Genomic DNA, 22,591 nt, shown 5'->3' with positions numbered 1-22,591 from the left:
TTCATGCATTGTATTCATGCTATGCTATTATCATGTTTTGTGCATAAAGTATAGTGTACACTTAATGGTAACAGAAAAGTACAATATCTATCCATACTGTCTTTGAAATATAAACATAAAACTATTTGTATATATATATTTCCCGGTAAATACAATATTGTTTCCTTAAAATTAAGTGAAATCACTGAACTATTTTAAACAAATGTGAATAAAGTTATATATGAATAAGCAAAAGAGTAATGAAACTCACGCTTTGTAACCACACACGCCGTTTTTGGTGTTCATTTTTACTGAAATGCGGAACTATTTTAAATCAATGCATTCTATATGTACTATTATTAAATAATTTCAATATTTATGCACACAGGCACTTGACAATGTTTTTACGCATATGCTGCTTTGCCGATGATACTTCCAGGTTGTAGACCATCTAATTTCCTGATTACATGTATAAAAATACAACGTTTTTGAAATACATCATAATCAATAGAAAATGTATTAAAGACATTAATTTATTATACAAATTTTATTATATAATTTTTGTAGTCCAGCTAAACTGGAGATTGAAGTAGTGTCCTTTTTTTTTTAATTACATACTTAGTAATATATATACTAGTATATATATATATATATATATATATATATATATATATATATATATATATATATATATATATATATTATATATATATATTATATATATATTATATATATATATATATATATATATATATATATATATATATATATATATATATATATATATATAACACGAAATTAACCGCTGTGTATTATAAAAGGATCACAATAAAGTTGCAGTAAAATTTTCATAAAAACATTAAACGCTTTAACTTGATGGGCTGATATTTGTATAATTGAATGTACATGAGTTATATTAAATGAATAGTTCTGATGATGATAATTCATGGAAATTCCTTGTATTAAACAATTCATCGAGAAGAGCTATCATCTCTGATTATTGTATGTTTTGATGAGGTAATTGAACATCTTTATAGGCTAAGCGGTTTTTAAAAAAATATCCAATTTTCTGATTGGTGATAATTGTAATAGTGACATTTTTGTTTATTTTCCAAAAATGATTAAATATACACAAATCAAGAAAACAAGTTCATGAACTTACATTTATTATAATATCAAGCAATAGCACAAAATAAGTATGTTTACATTTATTATCACAAAAATATTATAATTTATGTACATGTAATTAGTCAAACTCATTTGAAAACTTCGAATATAAGAATCATAAATAAAGATTTAAAGATCATCACAACGAATACCAGCATTCGGTGACATTCCTATCCAGTATTTTGTACCTGATCGTCCGTTATCAGTAAATAAGCAGTTCACCATGTAAGGATGTGACGTGTGCATAAAGTACCTTGAACTGCAAATTTTATCAAGTACTGGTAATTTAAAATAACTTACATAATCAGTTTTGTCCTGTTTGCTTCAGTTTTTATTGTTATTCTACATCGAGATAATTTTCTTTTTGTATGTTTTGCTCTTCATTAACCAGACTTGAATCCACTTTCTGAAAAGCTTCCTTTGGATTATTTTCACCAGTCTCTTCCTGCATTTCATTTCTTGGTGGCGATGCTACAAGATCTGTGTAACCATTACACAGTTTGGCTACTGGATCAATGTACAAATTATCTTGGCTCTGGGTAGGGCTATGACAAATATTACCATCCCTTGTTGTCTTTGAATAAACGCAGGTTGGAGCGAGGTTTTTATTAGGTTTGTCAAATTTTGGACTGATGTTGGAAGAAGTCGAGCTCTCTGCATCATTCTGATTTGCAACAACATCGTACTTATCTGAGACCATTGAGACATGACCGTCTTCAATGTGGTTGTAGACATCTTCCATTTCGTAGAGGTTATAAGATTTTCACCAATTTTTCGCCTAGATGCGTTTTTCCGTTTCAGAAATTTGCTGTGGATTTGGATGCCTAGTATGAAAATGAGAAAGGAACATACAAGACCCCCGACGATGATAATGACAGACGTCTGTGACGTATGCTTTGGGGGAACGCCCGTAGAACCAGGCATTGGAGTGGCCTCTAGAGACGTCAGAGCCAGGTATGTAGAACTGAACGATCCGGCAGTCCCCGTTTTGGTGTTGGTTTTTAGCATTGAGGAAGACCGTTTTGTCATCACGAGTCGAGGTTCTGTTGTTGCTATTGTTGTTAGTATCGTTGGCTGTACTGACTGTTCAGATTTCTGTGCTGTAGACTGATTTGTTGATTCTGTGTATGCACAAATGTGATAAATAAACTCTTTGCATTGAAGCATTAGAATTAAAATTAGATCGGAAGACCGAAAATCAAATCAGATGAAAAAAGTATATGCCAGAAAAGAAAATGTATAGATTTTTTTATGTGACGTTTCTTTAAAACCAGTATAATAATTTATGCCGATTTAAAGCATTTACTGGGTTTTTGTATAAAATATATGACCAGTCTTTTTTATCGCTTAAATTTTAAAATGGGTTTCATGTCTAGATTAAGCATGCCTGTTTGCCTTTTCTGTATTTCCAATACATATCCCTGACATTTTCTGAATTAGATATCATTACTGAATAAATTTGACATTCAAAATCACCTTTGGTTAGTGTAATTTGTCCATTCATTGACTACTCATACGGCACAACTAACAAAAAGTTCACACAAACCATAGAAAATGCATTTAAGTCCTTCTCTAGACCATTGAAAGCAATATTTGTTTTAAGAAAGAAAGATGTGAAAATAAACAAAAAATGCTATCTTTGATGATTTATGCGGGCTGTGAAGGTCTAACGATCATTGCAGAAACCGCGTTAGTGCCATGCCCACATGAATCACCAAAAGAAGGTGTAATAGAAATTCAAATCCTCTGTGAATCGTTTCAATATAAGACACCGTACTTATAAGATAAAAAGGAATGATTTAGTATATTTTTGAAACATAATTTCATTGTTCTACGACAAATAAATCGATAAATGCTTTCAAATATTAATATGGGTTTTCTGGAACTTTTATTAACCAGTATTTTAAAAAAAAATGTTTGGGAAATTTTTCATTTCTGTATGTAAAAAGGAAGATCTGAACACTTTTGGGATAGTTTGATTAGATAATGGTATTGTAATTATGCATTTATTGTCATTTGACAACAATTTTTAAAAGACAAATCAGAACAACAAAAACTTGATATGTAAAAGAATTAAGAGAATATATCCGTAATGAACAAGAAATCATGTGAGAATTTGATATTTTAAAGGTTAACAAAAGGTTGTGTTTTAACACACCCATTGTCAGGTTGTAAAAAGTTTACAAGAAATCTGTTTTGCAAACAACGTGAGAGTAACAAGTGACGGTGTTGTAAAATTAAGCGTTGTGGTCCAAGAATCTCCGAATGAAAAAAAATTGTCAGATTTAATTTTTTTTCTTGTTAAATTCTCCGGGTATAGAGAAAATAGTAAACTCCCTGGACTTTTACTGTCAAAATCACTTGCTCTTCGCTGATAGGTGTATGTATGTGTATATTTAAATGGGCTTGGTCACGATTTGGGTCAAGTTCTATTTTTCTGTTTTTTATTATTTAAAATGCTTTAAGAATGCATTTTTAATGATCAAATGAAATTTGAGAGTCATTCGTAGAGTTATTAGCAGGATACAGGGCTTGCAATTCTTTGTTGTGTAAACAAGGCTCGTTTCCTGTTTTTGTTTACATATGTTTAATATACCAATAAAAAACGTTTTAAATCTTTTTATTCATTTTAAGCCAAAATAAACAGTTCCTAATGTTTAACATATTCATTTTATGTCTAAGAAAGGAATTTTCACTTCAACATTCAAAATGTAAACAAACGCTTTGTTTACATAGCAAAGAATTTCAAACTCTGTAACTCACTTATAACTCAACGAATGACACTCAAATTATGGTTGCCTATTAAAACTGCCTTAATGAAGCATTGTAAATATTAAAATTGGAAAAATTAAAATTGGAAAAATAATTTTTGACCAAAATCGTGACCATGCCCCTTTAAGATATTATTTCTTACCTGTACATATTCCGTCTTTTAGATGGTAATATGTGCAGCACACAGGCTTATCACTAAAAGAAAATATAAACAATACTTCCTGTACATTGAGCAGTACTAGTTAATTAAACATCACCTTCTCGAATTGAATAATATGCTTAAATCATTTTCATTACTTTTTTTTCTTAGATGTTTTTGTTTGATATCACTACATGAATTTCAATTTCTTATATATTATTATACAATTATTATTTTTTTGGTAGTATTTAAAATTGCAATTTCGGTACTTTTAATTGTAACCGACTAAGCATTACTTGAACTACGAATTAGTTTTAAAGTTGCTCGACATTGAGGTCAAAATTGGAACAAAAATGAAAAACGACACTTTAAAATCTTTTTTAGAACAGTAAGATAAAAACAAATTATATGGATTGTTCCTTATAAAACTATTTCATGAACACAATTGTTTATTTGGTTGAGCAAAAAATTATTTGTGGAATATGAATATTCATTTTGAATCTGAAAAGGATTATAAGACCCCAAATGAAAGTTAACGTATTTGAATGGAATTTAAATATAAATATATACAACTTACTTTTTGTAAGAACAGACGCCTATTTTGACGGTCATTTTTGAAATCTAGTCTAGATCTCTAAGTATATCAGCCCAAAAATAAAAGATGTGAACAAAAGTGAATATTGAATACTCTGTTGACTATGTGTTTAATTTCCGTTTGTTGTCATAGGAAGTTTACGTAAGCTGATGCTGCCAAGCAGATAGAAGACCGTTCAACTTCCCTGTAAATGCATTTAGAAAAGGCATGCACACGTATGTTGAAATTATGATTACAAATCTTAATTCTACGTTTACTCTAATTGTTGGTAATCAAGCTTGTTTGATTTTACTAAGAGCGGGGCGCTTTAAATACTTTAATACAGATTTTTAATGTGTTTTTGCAATAAAAAATTACATCAAATTGGACAGATTGAACGTCCCATGAGACAGCTTTCTGGCAGATTGGTTCGTATATCCGTTGTTTACAAGCGAGAAAGCATCCTAAACATGTAGTTACATTATGCATTTGTATAATGATCAACCCAAATTTGAGCGTCAGTCGTAGAATTATAAGCAAGATACAGAACTTACAACTTTTTGTTATGTAAACAAAATTCGTGCCTTGTTTTTGTATACATTCGTATGGTTCAATATACCGTTATTTTAGTAAATAAGTTTTTTAATGCTGATTTTCCCATTTGCTAGTTATTAGCGTTTGTCACATTAATTTAAGGTCTGAATCTGGAATTTTCTTTTTAAAATTTAAATTGTAAACAAAAACATGACCTGGACTTTGTATAAATCAAAAAGATGCATTAGCTCTGTGTCTCGTTTATAAGTCAACGAATGACATTCAAATTTTGGTTGAATAGTAAATTTTTCTGTAAATGTTGAGAAATGACCATCTTGAAAATTGACTCTTTCTATTTTACTAAAGTAACAGGTTTAAGATGAAATACATGGAATATCCCTTTAAGCGGATACAGGAGATTCCACTGTTTGACACATGTTGCATTGGAATTATAGTCATCTGTTTTACCTCACCTAATCTCTTCGTGTCTGCTGGTACATAAGGCCCGGATACACTGCCTCCACCTGTCCCTGTCTTTGGCTGCTGTCCTCGCTGACAGACTGACAGGACCATGCTGTTGAATAATCTTACTTTAGTTTGAATGGAAAACTGACGAGCTTCAGATTTTAGCTCACCTGAATTTAATCGCTTCTGATAAACCAAGAAATGTTTTATTAACACCAATCCCATTAAAACTAGCCATTTGAAATCTTTTTCATACATTTACTTCTTTTGTTTTTATCCAACTTAAACAAAGTGAGAACTCGGAAACTCTATTGCATAAATGTATGTAGTTGGGCAGTTTCCTTTAAACAAAGCAGAGAAACATACCACACATGCTTTCAATCAATGTATCCACCTGAAGATATCTTTCATTTTATGTTCATGTATTTTGAAAGTACTACTCTTAGTTACTACATGTATGTAAATGATTATAACACAAATGTATGAAAACTATAACGCATGTGCTCTTAGGAAAACAAGAACGCAACACAAAATAATTTACTTTCATTTTATGTCAAACACACAAGAAAGACATAGAAACACCTGAAAAAAAAAACAAATTTAGTAAATAGTTATCAAAAAAGAGATAAAAAGTAAACACCCCAGTTACTGTTTATATGAGAAATAAACCCAATAATGATCGACCAACTGCATAAAAATCAAAAAGACAGTTCGTACTTTAAATGACATAATCATCACATGAATCACCGCTAAACCTGCTGCCATCTCAAAAAACTTTACAAAAAGACTTTTTACTCATGTTTCGTGGTTTACATTACACTATACTGTAGACTCATTTTTATGATTGTGGGTAGTCAAAATTTTCCCGGTCCGTGGGGACGTAATTTCGTTGGTAGTGTGATCGCAATAATTTCACTAAATATTAAACAAATAATTGCGTATAGGTTCGTGGGGATAAAAATTCGTGGGCAAGGGTTACCCATGAAAGGAACGTACACTGCTCCCCCCACGAACAATAATGAATCCACAGTACCATTAGTTCTAGTTATTGAAAAAATGTCTTAATCAAACTATACTTAGAGTTAGAGTTTGTAAGTAAATATAATTTATTGCAACTACATATGATATACATATACTACTGTTTTGTACCATTCAGGAATCTATGTGTGTTTGTGTATGGTTCTGCGATTTAAACATTATCATAAATCTTAAAATTGTGCCTCATTTGCATTGTAGAATACATACAAAATATTCACTAATGAACTACTTGAAGATAACCATCTCTATGTATGCTATGTCCTTCATCAAATACCTCTTCATCAATTTCCTGATATGCCCCTCTTGAATTGTTGTCTGCATGTTCCCCATGCACTTGATCATCTGGCGGTGTACCTACCACCTCTGTATAGGCATTGTTCTTTTTGCTGGTCACTGGGTCCACGTAGGCATTGTCTGGGTTCCCAGTTGGTCCTTGATGTACGACATCTAAATACTCTGTGTGATGTTCAGTAATTACTTGACTTGAATCAGAATTTGTATCGTTGTCCATTCGAGATGGAAGTATCGGTGGCAAAACATTTGCTTCAATTTTTAAAGTACCACTATCTCCTTTACTACGTTGAACAACTGAAGACTGAGACTTAATTTTGTCGTATCTGGAAGTATATCCCAGCATGCCAGACTCGTTGATATCGACATACGTTTCTTCCTCTATCATGTTTGATGAACCCTGATTACGATTACTGTAAACTTTTTCTGTCCGACGCTTTTTCAATTTCTCGTGAATCTGGTTGACTATTATTATGATTAAGAACAAAGATAACACTGACCCTGTAATAATGATAACACGGGTGGTACTAGAGTCTCCACCCCCGAGGGTAGGTCCGGTCCCAGTCGTGGTGGATAAGATACTTACTTTGGGTGTAAATTTGGTATTACCCTTTGTTATTTTTTCTATATTAGCTTGAGCTGAACTCTGTAAAAAAGTATCTGACACTTCAGTGGTGGATAATGAAGTTTTCTCCTCGTCGATGTTTGATTTAGTTGTTGTTTGGCTGGTGGGTGCTGTAAAGTATAATGGCAGTTTCTCTTACTCAAATTTGAAATTATAAATGTGAACAAGAAAACTATCATGGGATGTGGTTCTATATAATTTGAATAAATAGTTTAGATAGTTAAGATTTTGACCAAATTTCAACCCATCGTCGTATGCAGTCATGCGTTTACAAAATACCGATATCTGTGTAAAACTAGAATGAATAATTTCTGATGCATACAATTTATCACTTATGTATATAACTTACTTGTGGTAATACTTCTACAGCCGTGTAAAGTGTGACACTCTTCATCAGGCCCACAATTACATTTGAGACCACAGTTTTCTCCATAATGTTGATTTGGGCATGCGGTGGAACAATTATCTCCGTAAGTTCCAGGAGGACATGCTGTAATAGAACAGAAAGGTCATTAAAACCTTGTTGCCTTCTGCAACTAAATACTCCATAATAAAAAGAAATAACGCGATTAAAATATTTTGTTTTAATTTAATATAAGAGAGTATAAAACACCAGCGCATGTTCCGTTGATTAGATGGAAGTTGGTGCAGCATTCGCCCCTGAAAAATAAAATTTTATGAACATTAATTCCTAAATGACGCCAAATTTATTTACCACTTACTTATACATTTATTACACACTCAGCACTGAAACTAGGTACCCGCTATGGTTGTCATACTGATAATTCTTTAATGAAATATGAGTCAATTTGCTGCAACATATATGACACCGAAGGTTTTGGTTATATTTTAGTCAGTGCTTTATTAGCATTTTGCATTCTTCAATATTTTTGCATTACAGATTTGTGTTTGCAATGAATGAAGATATTCTATATCGGTAAGAACATGCCACACAATATCCCTGTACATACCGTTCGTTTACACAGGATCCTTTACTTGTCGTTTCTGCATTTAAGGATATAATTAATAGAATGAGACATTTGTTTTTACATCTCCAGAAATTATGCAGTTTCGTTGGTAAAAAATCATCCATTTTAGTTATTTCCTTGATTAAAATATATTTTCCCAAATGGATTTCATTTCCGTATAAATATATTCTTCCATGAAAAGGGAATGGTTTAATTATTATAACTTCCTACTTTCATCACCCGGAAGATATGAATAAATCATTATACAATTTTCCACAGTATTCCTTTTCATTGAATAAATTAATTAAATAGTATTATTAGATACATTGTTCGTATATTTTTTTTATCAATTACAACTTTATAACAATTACAACTAATGTGAGATTCAATATAATATCGATCACTTACAAACTCAACAAGAACAAACTCATCGGACTTGGACTTGACATTGAGCTGATATGTCACGATACCATGTAAATATTCCTCAGGCCTCAATGAGCACACGAGAACTCATTTCATATACAATAATTATACTTTAAGCAAATTCAATGATATCGAAAACATTTGCCTTTATACTACTGAGAAAGAAAACAAAGGTAGTGACAGTTCTTCACCGGTATTCAATGGAGTAATTCGATCGACCTTTTATTTAAGTAGCTAATGACGTATATAATCTCACACAAAAGGGGATTATATTTAAATACTGGTTTTTATAACACCAGTGTAAGTTGCACATTATCACTTTGTCGTGGCATAAGGTTTTCCAAAAAGAGCTAATAAAACGATGCTGCTTGAAATAGTTTAAAACTAGCGTTTGTGCAAACATGTCATGTTTTAGTACAAGCGGTTTGGTAAACTGTAGTATGTCTTTTTATATCCGTACAGTATTGAGTTAATACATGTATGCCCAATTCTCCAACAATAGCATCAACAATCGTAGAAAATATGTACAACAATTATTCAACAAATGATTTACAATAAGTTATAACGCTTACTTTCCTCCACTGTTTGCACATTCAGTTTTGACGACGAACCTCATTTGGAAACAGGAACTGTAGAAAAGCAAAGTAAACCACATTCCAGTTAAAATAGTTGATACTTGAATAAACACAATGTAAATTGTCTTTCTTCACATTCTAAAGCCGGGATGCCTAGTTATCATATTAGCCATTGCTCTGATTATAAACTATGCATATACAAGAGCTTAACATGTACATGGCGGAAATACTCTTGGAAACAATTACAATCTGATATACTCTATCAATCAGAAAATATGTTAAAAACTACATATAGAAATTCTTCTCGAAAGCTGTACTTGCAAAATTTTCTTTTGATGATGACAGTAAATCTATTTTAGTATCAATAATCATGGTGGCTCCTTGATCATGGAGTTCGTTGGTTCCCCTCATCTCCTCAACGAGTCATAAAACTTGAGAGTTTATTCATGTCTATAAGAAGACCCTAGAGTATACGTTCACAAGACTTTAAAAATGACAATTCAAAAAAATTTACTACGAATTTAATTTTTACGATTTGAGAGTACTCACCAGTGTATCTATACACAATGAAAAATAATATGAATTTTCTGGTCGCAAATATCCGTAAACCAGTGGATTTATGAATCAGGGTCGCAATTTACTGAATTCTTTTACCTTTATTATGATAGAAAGACACACAAAATAAAACACAGTCCTTTATTATTATTATTATTATAGAAACGTTAATTTAGATTTTAGAGTTCAATACTTTACTTGAACAAGAATATTTTGTTGACTTTGAATGACGCCCCACAGCATAGCATATAACAGCAATAATTTGTTATGAATATTTTTTTTTTTTTAATTTTTAATCATTTTATTCAATTTCGTACATGTAGTTTATATAAATATATATATATCTAAATCATACAAAATAAATTGAAAAAAAAACACACAAAAAACCATGTATCTCACAATCTTATAACAATTGTGTTACATTTTCAATCACATCAATTCTTAAGTCACATGAATATTTATGAATATTTAACCAATCGCCATTTTGTTATTTTGTTTAAAACTACAATGAAATACCACTATTCATATAATATTATGTCGTATAATAAAAGTGATTTTAACCGTGGTTTAACCGACAAGAATTCTATCGTATTACATTCACAAAATGTAATTTCTGTTCTTATTATGGAATTCTAAGGGTTTTCTTCTTAAGTAAAGTTAGTCTTTGAATAAAATTTTTAATAAGTGTGTCTGAATTTGAGATTGCCGGGTCCAAGGGTATAATTCAAGTTGTATATATTCCGAAACAGAATAAACACTATCTGTTAATAATTATGGATTATCAAATTTTGTCATCTTTAATTGATTTGAGGGTATTCCATTTCTTTATGACAATAGATAAAAGAAGTTGAACTTGAGTGATAGACCTGTGAACAAATCACCGACATTCTATTAAATTATTATTTTGGAATCATCAAGCGATGAATATAACAGGAAGATTTGTTTTATTGCTGTCGGGAAAAAAAAACAGAAAAAAACAACCCACACTATCTGAGTTTTATTTCCTGAACAATAGCATATCTATTATAATTTGACCTAGATAATTATCAACGCATTGCGTGTAAAGGAAGCAACATAACCAAAGCAAAAATATATATTTAGTACTAATTGATGATACAAAATATAATTAATAAATCCTATCTATTTCAGATAAAGGTATTTATACATAATAATTATTTTAATTGCGTCATGTAACGAATCAAATTAATGCGTATAACACTTTTTGGTAAAATAATCATGTACATAGCCATTAAAAAAAGTACTTTCCGTTAAAGAGATAATGATCGACATTTTCGGTGTACATTAGGGTTCTTTCAAATAAAATCTTTATTTGGATTTGTATATACTGCAATTCACACATTTTTCTGACTCTCATCAATTTCACACTTATGATAAAATTTTCTTTATCTAATCAAGATGACTGCAGACTATTCGACCTTTATCAATGCTTCATGAATATTCTTTAGGCTAGTAAAAAATGGTTTATTTATATTCATCTAAAAACTTGAGATGTGTTTAAGATAGAAACTATAATAAATGTGCCCAAAATTTCTACTCAACCTGATAGCAGCAAGTGATGGGTGAAAGTGTCTCTATTAACAGCGTAGTTAACTTCCGTGATCCCTGGATTTGATTCTAGTAGAAAACTTGAAAATTACGTCTAAATTTTACGGAAACACTACACAACAAATCTAGTTTATCAATTATTGTTGTTTAGTTAATTATAAACGATTACTATACAGTTATTTGAAAGTTCATCCTCTTTTATTACTTTTTAAGTACAACATTTCTGCGACCGCTTTTTTTTCTTAGGAACAACAATGTTTAAAACAACAGTTTATAAATTTATTTCTCCTAAATACTTAAGTGTCATTAATAACATCATTTTGTTGCTGTAATACTAAATGACGACAGAATATGATAAACTCCAGTGAAATACAAATGTAGATGATTTTGGTTGTATTATTTCAATACATCGCTTTCACCATCAGCACTGTTGTCGACAGCCAAACACTGAACAACAGTACTCCTTTCTGATGAACAACACCAGAAGCCGAGGAGTGAGAGGTTGATGATTGTATCATCTCTGTTGTCATACTATAATTGGTCGTGAATGACGTCGGTGCAACAGATGTTGGTTGACTAGAAGTCGGATGATTTGGAAAACATCCGTACTTGGCGTCCAGTATGGCCGTGCCTGATGTGCTAATTTTACAAGTTGAATAACGAACTGAGTTGTTTATTAAGAAAACCATGGTAACTTCCTCCCCCGGTTTACCTCTGATTCCTACCCGCATATTGATTTCGGCGTGTACGATGTTAGTCACTCTACCAGGGGATATTGGGACCCATTTAACTGTTTCTCCAAATATTGTTATAGATGTTCCATTTCTGTAAAGACGTGAAGTAGCTAATTGTAAGCGTGATTAACATGATGGTATTGTTCAGAATGATATATCAGGTATAGACCAACTTACAGGCCAGTTTCGGGTGCACTGAAGTAGTACAAACAAAACCTGTCCTGTGTACAGTTGCTCAGAACCAGTGGATGGTCATCATCGAACTGTTGCCTCATTTCGGGAGATCCAAAAGGAAATACAAGTGATGACTTCAGCTGCAAAGAGTCCCCAACAATAATTATGTTTATCTCTGTAAAAAAAACAGTGGCATACGGGTATTCCCATATACATTTTCTAAAAACTGCAATAATGTAGACTTCCACAAATTAGTTTAAATACCGATATTTAATTCATTAAACTCTTGCCGAGATTTAAAAAAAAAACAACATTACGCTGTCTGGAAAACCCGTGTCTGAGAATTTGACCGTGTATGGAGAGGATAAGTTGGCTGCCATTAAGATACCGAAGTCCCGACGTCTGTCGGAGACAATAGTGGTGTAGGAAGTCCACACCTCTCCGTCAGGTCCACTGGATGAAGGTATTGCAGCCTACAAATAAATGTTTGAAGAAAGGTACAATGCAATAGATCGCTGGATGAAGGTATTGCATCCTACAAATAAATGTTTGAAGAAAAGTACAATGCAATAGATCGCTGGAAGACGGTATTGCAGCCTACAAATAAATGATTGAAGAAAGGTACAATGCAATAGATCGGTTGATGACGGTAATACATGTTTAAAGCAATATACAAATCATTTTTTGAATTCTTGACGTTTGATTGGAATCTATGTTGTAGAGTAACAGCACTTCGAAGCTGCATCTAACCGTTTTATATTTAAAAAAATATTATTGTCAAACTTTTTTCTTTAGTAACTTTATGTTTTCTTTCGAATTTGGAGAACACTATAATTTACACTTGAAGTTCGGTATGTTTAGTAGTTAGTACAAAGACAAAAATTAGTAAAAGTCATTTGACCCCAAGATTTTCTTAGCTCATAAAATGTGCACATTGCGCTGAGCAACCACGTATATTAGTAAGTACTAATTCCAACACTGACTATGGTTTTGATCCATACACGTTTAAAGGTTTATCGCTTTTTTTCAGTCAATGTCTATGGCCTACCTTTATTATCTGTTTGTCAATGGCGGTAGCTGGGTGTGAGGGTTTTAGAAGACGTCCGTTCCCATCACAGCTCATCATCATCAGGAGGACATCCGTGTCATTTATCTTATCCCCGGGTCCCACTGGGCCCGTGCTGAGGGTGGCCACTAGAGCTTCTAGTAAAGGATAAGGCTCCCGAGTGTCTGAGAGAGAAATATACATAACTTTGAATATGAAAGACAACACAAATTGTTTTATGGGGAAAATGCAAATGTGGTTGTAATTTCTTTGCATGTACATTGTATGATTGTTATTGAAAGATTGGCTATATATTATCTATTACACATATGTTAAATTATCTATATTTTATTTTCTTTCACTTATTTTTGTTTTAAAGAAATTCAATAGTACATGTAGATCTTTATTTAAAAACAATAAAATGGTTGCTCTGCACGTTTACAGGGGATGTGAGGATTGCGATTTGATTTCTTGTACACGATTTATTTACACCGATTTCAATTTTTCTCGAATTAAATGATTTTGAAATCATCTCTTCTTCTATACCTAAAATAAAATGTGAATATTTGAGGAGTTATTAAACTTAATTTTTATAAATGATAAAAAAATATTCCATTTGTTCATCCAATATAACCATTTCATATAATTATATAATTTGGTAATACATCTTTGCTCTACCAACCAAAAGAATAAACAAGAATAATAATGGACTTTTACGTGCACAACTTATTACACATAGCTGTTACTCCATTTCAGTCATTTCTGACGACTTATGACCGATGATGCGCACGAAGTTCTGTTGTATAGGATACTTTTGAGCGCTTGTCAAAGTTTTTCTTGATCATTATTTTTTCTATGTCATCTTTAAACATTTAAAAAAGAATATGCCGATTATTTCTGAGAATGTCGGACTATGTCGTGATTAACAAGGTTTTGGCTATCTAGAACATTTGGGAGGGGGGGGGGGGTTGCTGTAGATTGCTGATGGACCAGAGCCATTTTTTAAGAAGTTTGGTTATTGTAAATAAAGACCAGTCTCTGAACTGGTCATCCCTTTTACCTGGGTATAATGGGTTGCCGGGTTGTCTCTCTGTTGTCCAAAATGTGTCTTTTGATGGTGCCAAATTAAGAGCAGACGCTAGTATGGACGACATCCCTATCCGCCATTGTTCCGGTTCCAAATGGTAGTCTTGACTCACTCTTGCCTGTAATGAGTATCTAATGAATACTGTTACGTCCTGATCTACTAGTATATGTTTGTTCATTATTTTTCAACACAAAATGTAAAATACCTTCCATTTCCATACAAACTAGAGATTTTGCGATCACACACATCAAGCAATAATTATCTACCTTAACAAATGCAAAATAGGAAGAACTGCTTTGAAAAAAACCTAATTGGCGTTTACAGTCACGGTCTATATTCATTATCACTATCTGATTAAAAAAAGCAACGTCTTATTGCATGGTAAAGTCAAATGATGCCATGTTCTTGATACCACTCTAGTAAATGGGTATCAAAATAGGTTTCTTGTTCAAGATTTCAAAAAAAGTCGTAACAAATGTCGGATTAGTTTTGCATCGTTTTGCCTCATTTTTTACAGCTATATAGAAACCTTTTTAAACCATGAAGCTATACCTCTTTCTAAACAAGAGCCAAAAATATCAAAGTCAAGCTATTTTAAAATTAAATTTGGATCATTTTTATGATCAATAAAAATTATTAAGGAGAGCTAACGGGTTCCGTACTAGTACATGTAGGTATGCAACAAGAGAGAGAGAGTACTGGAGAGACTGTCCTTCCCATTTCTTGGGTGCGTCACAAATTTTCCCTTAACATGTCTGTTTTGTTAATAGTCCCTCAGTAGATCTAAACCGTCTTGGAGATGGATCTCACACAAAGGTTTACAGATAAAAAAAAAGATTTTCAAAGATTGTTTCATTTTATGTACAGTGTACAGTTATGTTGTCATGTTGGTTTGTATTTTTAAAACACCCACCAAACAATTCAGTTGTTGCACTGTAAATTAATCAATCTTTTCGGGTAGTAAATCCCAAACCAACTAATAATACCCAATTGGGTAACTGATTTTATAAAGCTCCTCAAGTGTGGTACATTTAGTGAGATAGTGCCCGTTACCTGTGTAATGGCGGGTAGTGTGTAACTCATCAGAGCGTGGCGTGGGAGGGACATACACAGCTGAATGGTCAGATTCAGTTGCTCCGCAGCCTCCCCCATACTCCTCATCCACCGCTCCCCCAAGAATAGGTCCGTCTGAAGAGCGGCCAGACCTAAAGTCTGGATGTCCAACCAATCCTAGTATACAGTTAATATGTAGAATCTAATGTATTAAATACATGTAGGTAAAAGGCTTGGTTAAACCAAAATAGTATCTCTTTGTTTGTTCGTTTTAAAAAGAAATTTTAAAAACAATGGTGCGCCGTTATTTTGCAAAAAATAATTATGAATAATTTATCTTTCAAATTTAAAACTTAAGATTGAAATTTATTTGAGTGAAATTAAGCGTTCTTATTGTCGTGCAATCTCTAAAATATGACTACAAACAACTTACTTGTTCGTAAACACTTAAACCCCAGCTTTTAGAATTTCTAAATAATGTCGGCCAAAAACTCTGCAAAATCCAAAGCATGTAATTAAGAGTGTTTTTCTTTTGGTTATGATAACATGTTTTCTTGATATTCTTTTAAAATACCAAAAAAATTGATAAGTAATGAATTTACTTCATCATCGGGTAGTGCTAAAATTGATTCTACGACGAAGGTGAAGTTGCCATTGTTTTGTTTGGCATAGGTCGTGTCACGTCCCCTTCAACAGAAATACAAAGCCTACATATAGCTATGTCACAGTGACAATAAATCATGAAATTTTAGGATATGTTTTTAGATAATATGTAATTAAGTCGAAACTTACCAATATCTGTTGTGGGCAACTAATGGAAGACCGGTTTTCTTATTCAGAAAACTGAAATACAACTTAATGTCACTTGCTATTTACATAAGTAATGATTTGAGTAATTTTGTGTGGTGATTCCATATATTTATCAAACTAAAAAAAACCCACTAAATACCTGATGCCATTTGGAAATATATCTTGTCTGGCTTCCCATGTTTTAACGGAATTCTGAAACCCTTTGTAATACCACCAAGAATCAATCTGCATGTATCTAAAACAGTGAGAAATTGGTTCGTGTGCAATATCAATATGTCACTTTTATGTTTAAGTGAAGCAAAAATGATTTATCTCCGTGCATGGAGAAGTATTTAAATAGACTGAAAAAAATTATGATCGTTGGAAGCATTACCGATTGCAACAGGTTTACTTTAAAAGGAACATTTCTAGTTTTGAGAAGGCGAGGCTTTAGTTCTTTTACCCAAACTGTTTTATTTATTGTGTAAATGTATATCATCATGTAGCTTAACTAATTGACTAGAGCATGAATGCCTGGCCCCTACCTTTTCTCTTTTTTTTTTCTAGATTTCTGATTGACCCCCCTCCCTACTTTTTCGGGAGTTCGTAAAAAATTCTAGATTACATGTGTAGTAAATAAACAAAATACCATTGAAATTGAAGTTTTAGATAGTACGAATTACCCCTCCCCCTCCCACTGATAAGGATTTTAAAGGTTTGCAGATAAGGTATCTTTATGCTTGTCAAGATAGATATCGAATACCACCCCCCTCCCCCCCCCCCTACACACACATACACTTTAAATAAAAACGTTGCTTAGAACCTGAACATAAAATTAAGATAGCTGGTCTTAGGTCATTAAGATTGATTTTTTTAAGGAAAAATTTCCTATGGGGTATTTTTAAAAAATTCAAAAGATTAACTATAACAAAAATGTTTCAAATTAGATAAATACATTTATGTTCATGTCGATTTTATTTGGATTCCTCTCCAACTTAGTAATTTGAACATTGCATTTTGAGCTTTATTTGGATTACCCATATGGGAGATTGACAGACTCGCTGTAGGTTTGGACATCAATAAGAGTGTTTTGAAAAGTTTTGTTGGTTCCGTCAGCATTTGCCTCTGTGTGGTAGTAGTAGTAGGCACCTGTAAGTTAAAATGCTAACTTCAGCACAAACCTTCTGCTTGACCAAGAACATCAATATTACTAAAATTCACTTTAAATACATAATACATTTCCAATGTCAATGGCAAGTTCTGCGGTGTTTTTCCAGCCTCTGCAGAAAAGGCCCGAAAAGTTGCGATTGTTTCTACGCTTTTACTTGAGACTATTTTCAATTTCTTTTTATCTAATTGAGCAATCTGTACAGTGTCAATCATCGTGCAATTGTATCCTACCGTTATCGGTCCAGTAGCCCAGGTAACTAAGGGAGACGTCCTGGGACTGGTAATGCTTCCTTCTCTCTTTTGTTTTGTACAGGAGTTCAAGAAACCTTCCGTATTCAGAAAACGCCTGATAAATACAAACAGTTCTTATTTAAATACATGTACTTTATAAAAAATGTACTTCAAAAGCATATAAACTCTGCCTTACTTTTCATAGCATTTCTCAATACCGAGTATTGGAAATCAAGAGAACGACAAAATGACTGAGCTTCTAATTGAAAATGATGATTAAAGGAATTCTTATAATGAAACAGATTGTATGTGATGGCTGATACTGATCTTGGAACAAATAATCCATTGACCCCATCTCTAATTCTGTTCTGAATTTCGATTAAATTTTTGGCGTGAATGTTTGACGAAACGGTATTACTTTTGTTGAAACGGGACTTGTAAGGAATAATCCATGCGCCGATCTACAAGGGGGGGGGGGGGGGTGAAAAATGAAATTTTTATTAAATTTACATAGTAAAATTATCGCATATATGCCTCAGACCCCCTGGCAAATACAAATATCCATTTGATGATTTTGGGAATAATCACATCCCCCTGGATTATGGGAAAATGTTTATTTTCCTAGGTATGATTTTTTTGGAGTCATAGGTAGACTATGCCCCCCCCCCCCCCTTGTCAAGATTTCTGATGATTAGTGTAGCCTCCCCCCCCCCCCCCCCCACTTTAAATTTGCTTCCGATGCCACTGCTTCGGACCCCCCCCCCCCCCCTTCCCCGGGGAAAAATATTCTGAACCTGCGCATGTAATCTACCCGGTTGAAAGGAATTATCTATTTGGTTGTAAAGAATAATTTACCTGGTTGTAAGGAAATTACCTACCTGGTTGATTCCCGGAGCGGCAACTGCAACAACTCTTACTGAGTAACCTGCTGGAATCTGATCTACCCCTCCCATGACTCCCCAGTTAACAGTCCCTCCCGGCGATTGGTCGTGCCACATAGAAATAGCCATAAAGTTGTCGGACGGAGAAATAAGTACGGTATTTCCATCAGAATCGAACACGGCCAGTGGTCCACCTTTTATACCGTCTGTCATCTTGGGGGTGTTCGAATCAAAACTGAGGAGAACAAAAAATAGCATTCTCAATTCTGATATCAAAAACATGGGAAAAAATCAATCGAAAAAAAAAGATCAATGCTCAATTTAAATATCAATCTCATAACCATGACAAAAATAATAGAATTTACAGGCCAATTTGTTTATCGAAATCTCCAACCATTTTGCCTCCCAGATTGAGATAACCCAGAGTTGTGGATGTGTTTTGAACTTGGAAACTTGGAAACCCAGCCGAAGTTTGATTGAAGCATCTCAGGAAGGTCCCGGTCGGGGGGTAAGATACAGGTGGGCAATCAACGGAGCGTGTCCCGTTCATCCCATCTACATAGAGCTAATGGAATCTTGTTCGTTACATTCTCTTTACAGATACCTAATGCTCTACAACTTGAATACGTTCTTGTAAATGAAATATCATTAATCTCACCATTTCAAAGGTAATGAAAGGTTTCGGAGTAAAATCTTTGATCCACGCCTCGACTTTGTTTCCAAGGTCAGGTACGACAAAATTGAACTTCGTGAAGGTATAACGACCCAGCAGATGGTCGGTGCTCGAACCTCGCTCGGTCGAGTTGAGTGTGAGATTTGTTCTTTCATAAGTAGTGCCATTTGAGATTACAAAAAATCTTTGACTTGTTAGAAATGTAATGTTCTTTATGGAAAGTCTGTATTGTCCGTCAGAGAATGTTTTTACCCTGAAGTCGAGCTGTCCTGTAAGGAGTAAGAGCATACCTGTGCCTTGAGACGCAAAAACCCACTATACACTTGTGATCATGAAAGTTTGCTTTCGTCCAAAAAGAAAAATAGAACTGTAAATAGCAACACAAAAAATGTGCACCAAAATTGGTTTATAGCGAATTTTACGGAGAATTTTTTTTCTCGACGTAACCATAATTAGTTACTAAATAGTCAGATGACAGTACTTTATAAATAGTGCCTGTTTGGGAGGGTAACAGTTGAAATTGACACCCCGAGAAAACCACTGTTAACCGACGCGAAGCGGAGGTTGACAATGGTTTTCGAGGGGTGTCAATTTCAACTGTTATCCTCCCAAACAGGCACTATTTATTTTGTTATACTGAATGTCTTAATTTTAAGAAAATTTTACTGCTTTTATATAGGAATAACGTGAATTCTACAGCGAACCGTACGCGCATAATTTTCGCGAATGTAACAATTTTTATTGTTATACTTTCATGTTAAATACTGAAATCTGATTGGTTAAGACGCAGTTAATAATATTTACTATTACCCTCAGCGTTAGCAACGCACTTGACAACGGGTAACATTAAAAAATGTTACATGCGCGAAAATTATGCGCGTACGGTTCGCTGTAGAATTCACGTTATTCCTATATAAAAGCAGTAAAATTTTCTTAAAAATTTAAAAAAAGACATTCAGTATGACAAAATAAATAGTGCCTGTTTGGGAGGATAACAGTTGAAATTGACACCCCTCGAAAACCATTGTCAACCTCCGCTTCGCGTCGGTTGACAATGGTTTTCTTGGGGTGTCAATTTCAACTGTTACCCTCCCAAACAGGCACTATTTATATAATGTTACCCGTTGCTAAGTGCGTTGCTAACGCTGAGGGTAATAGAAAGGATTATGAACTGCGTCTTAACCAATCAGATTTCAGTATTTAACATGAAAGTATAACAATTAAAACTATCATAGGTCATAAAATCAAAACCACTGGCATTTTACAAAAAATGTCATATTGATATAATTTTTTCATCTCTAAATTCTAAAAAATGGAGCATATATGTTTGAGTATTTTATATATACTTGTGAATCTTAAAATTGCCCAATAAAATTTGCCATGAAAAATACTCGTTATAGGAATTGTAAAATACATTAAAATCTTGCAGGTATCTTTAAATTGTTCGTTATAGCCGTAAATTCGTTATAGATTTGTTGTCTTAACATGGTCAATTATTTTTAGTGATGAAAGTATGTAGCCGTGTTCGTTTTATAGGGCTGTTTTTCAATACTAAGTTTTGAAGAGCTTAGCCGGGACATGATTAAGTCAGAGAATTCGCTTAAACCGTAAAATCACTATTACCTGGTATAATATCCATGTTTTTGCAGCAATACTGAACGGTAATTCATCACCGCAAGAGTTATCTCTCTTATCAAAGAAAGGAACCTTTCGCATTAAATAATTTTTATATTGAACAGCATATTTACCAAGTAAAAAAATCTATGAACCATAATGACAATTCAAATTGTCATACATGTAATTGTTTGTTTGCTTGCGCAAATGATGTCTAAACAATCCTCAATTAATTAATTTATAATTATATCACTTATAAAAGGGGACATATTTTTTTCAAAAGTTAAATTAGTTCAATTTTATTACATACCCGATGCATGTTCCTTAGGAGCTGTCATGCAGAAATATATGTGACACAGAAATACTGCGACGGAGAGATGGAGGGCGGCCATGTTTGACAGCCACACCGTATCTTGACTTGCGTTTAGATATTTATCTCATGTTAAGCAAACACAGAAAGATAAACTTTAAACATTTCTCAACCACGTTGATACTCAAATTTATTTGACAGCAGTTCAAAATAATATTATCTTTAAATAAGTCGCTTCATTCTCACAATTTAATTAATAAAACTCAGAGATTGTCAGAATAATCAGATATAATCACCAAAATGGTTCTAAAGATCACGGATTCAACTGTTAGCACTACTATTAAAAAGATTAAAAAGATAATCACCAAAATGGTTCTATAGATCACGGATTCAACTGTTAGCACTACTATTAAAACGATGTAACAATTCACATCAAGTAAAGCAAGTTTCATATCTTCAGCTGCTCACTTCGACTTTTCGACTCACTGTCTTTCTGACTTACAGTTCGGAGCAACGAGAACTCTTTCTGACTTAGCGTCCGCAGTGACGTCATAGATTTATAAAACATTGAGATGATCTCATCTTCGTTTTCGTTTTCAAAGCGCAGCCGACATCGCTGGGACACTGGACGAGCCTCGCGCTCACAGGCGTTGGTGACGTTCGTGAGTACGAACTCCTGGTACGGACGGGTGCTGTTTCTGACGTTAGTGGCAATAGTCGGCGTCATCAGCCGTCTGTTTATTTCACTTAATTGTCTACGCGAGACTGGTCTGGATATCGTGTTGAGTTCGCAGTCCGCACACAGGTCCTTCAGCTGACGGCGGTGCTCCCGGGGGCATATGTCTCGTTTGAGTTTACAGCTGGTCGTGGGCCTTGAAACCCGTGCCACGATGTCATCCGCCTGTTGCCTAGTTACCAGCCGGAAAGCAGGTGCACGCGGAATTTCGATGTCGTACTCCTGGTTGTATTCGAGGTACTTGTCTAGAAATCTCCTGAAAGTGCGGTTTTGGTCCTCACGTGCTCGTGCAACGGGGTCCAATATATGCTTAAATCCAGGTTTTCTGAGTCGTATTTCTGTTGGAAGTCCACTGTACAAATGCCTGATATTGCTGTCCAATATCCGTTGATGGGTAGTACTAAAAGCCATTATTAAAAAATA

General features: G+C 33.5%; 2 protein-coding genes and 1 pseudogene across 3 annotated transcripts; all 3 read right to left on the bottom strand.

Moving 5' to 3' along the window:
- Nucleotides 1–1,136: 1,136 nt before the first annotated feature.
- LOC128156282 (uncharacterized) lies at nucleotides 1,137–5,117 on the bottom strand (annotated as a pseudogene).
- A 1,071-nt stretch (nucleotides 5,118–6,188) lies between these two features.
- On the bottom strand, nucleotides 6,189–9,697 carry LOC128156028 (uncharacterized). 2 transcript variants are annotated; one of them, XM_052817986.1, is made up of 4 exons: nucleotides 9,548–9,697; nucleotides 8,198–8,244; nucleotides 7,934–8,074; nucleotides 6,189–7,694 (listed from the first exon to the last, which is right to left on the bottom strand). In XM_052817986.1, exons 1-4 carry the CDS (start codon nucleotides 9,628–9,630, stop codon nucleotides 6,886–6,888), a joined length of 1,080 nt encoding a protein of 359 aa, XP_052673946.1. In that variant the 5' UTR covers nucleotides 9,631–9,697; the 3' UTR covers nucleotides 6,189–6,885. The 2 variants fall into 2 exon arrangements, with proteins under 2 accessions (XP_052673946.1, XP_052673945.1); XM_052817985.1 differs by lacking the exon at nucleotides 9,548–9,697 and adding an exon at nucleotides 8,556–8,808.
- Nucleotides 9,698–10,379: 682 nt separating this feature from the next.
- Nucleotides 10,380–21,553, bottom strand: LOC128156606 (uncharacterized). The gene is made up of 16 exons (XM_052818801.1): nucleotides 21,433–21,553; nucleotides 19,494–19,777; nucleotides 19,201–19,400; nucleotides 18,833–19,070; nucleotides 17,955–18,069; nucleotides 17,591–17,702; nucleotides 16,714–16,809; nucleotides 16,557–16,607; nucleotides 16,367–16,451; nucleotides 16,198–16,257; nucleotides 15,765–15,941; nucleotides 14,685–14,829; nucleotides 13,628–13,809; nucleotides 12,897–13,052; nucleotides 12,583–12,719; nucleotides 10,380–12,496 (listed from the first exon to the last, which is right to left on the bottom strand). Exons 1-16 carry the CDS (start codon nucleotides 21,512–21,514, stop codon nucleotides 12,073–12,075), a joined length of 2,544 nt encoding a protein of 847 aa, XP_052674761.1. The 5' UTR covers nucleotides 21,515–21,553; the 3' UTR covers nucleotides 10,380–12,072.
- Between the last annotated feature and the right edge of the window lie 1,038 nt (nucleotides 21,554–22,591).

This window comes from Crassostrea angulata, chromosome 7, assembly GCF_025612915.1.
Source record: "Crassostrea angulata isolate pt1a10 chromosome 7, ASM2561291v2, whole genome shotgun sequence".
NCBI classification, from domain to species: domain Eukaryota; kingdom Metazoa; phylum Mollusca; class Bivalvia; order Ostreida; family Ostreidae; genus Magallana; species Magallana angulata.
Note: the sequence above shows the minus strand (reverse complement) of the source record. Positions and strands in the feature narration are given on the sequence as shown.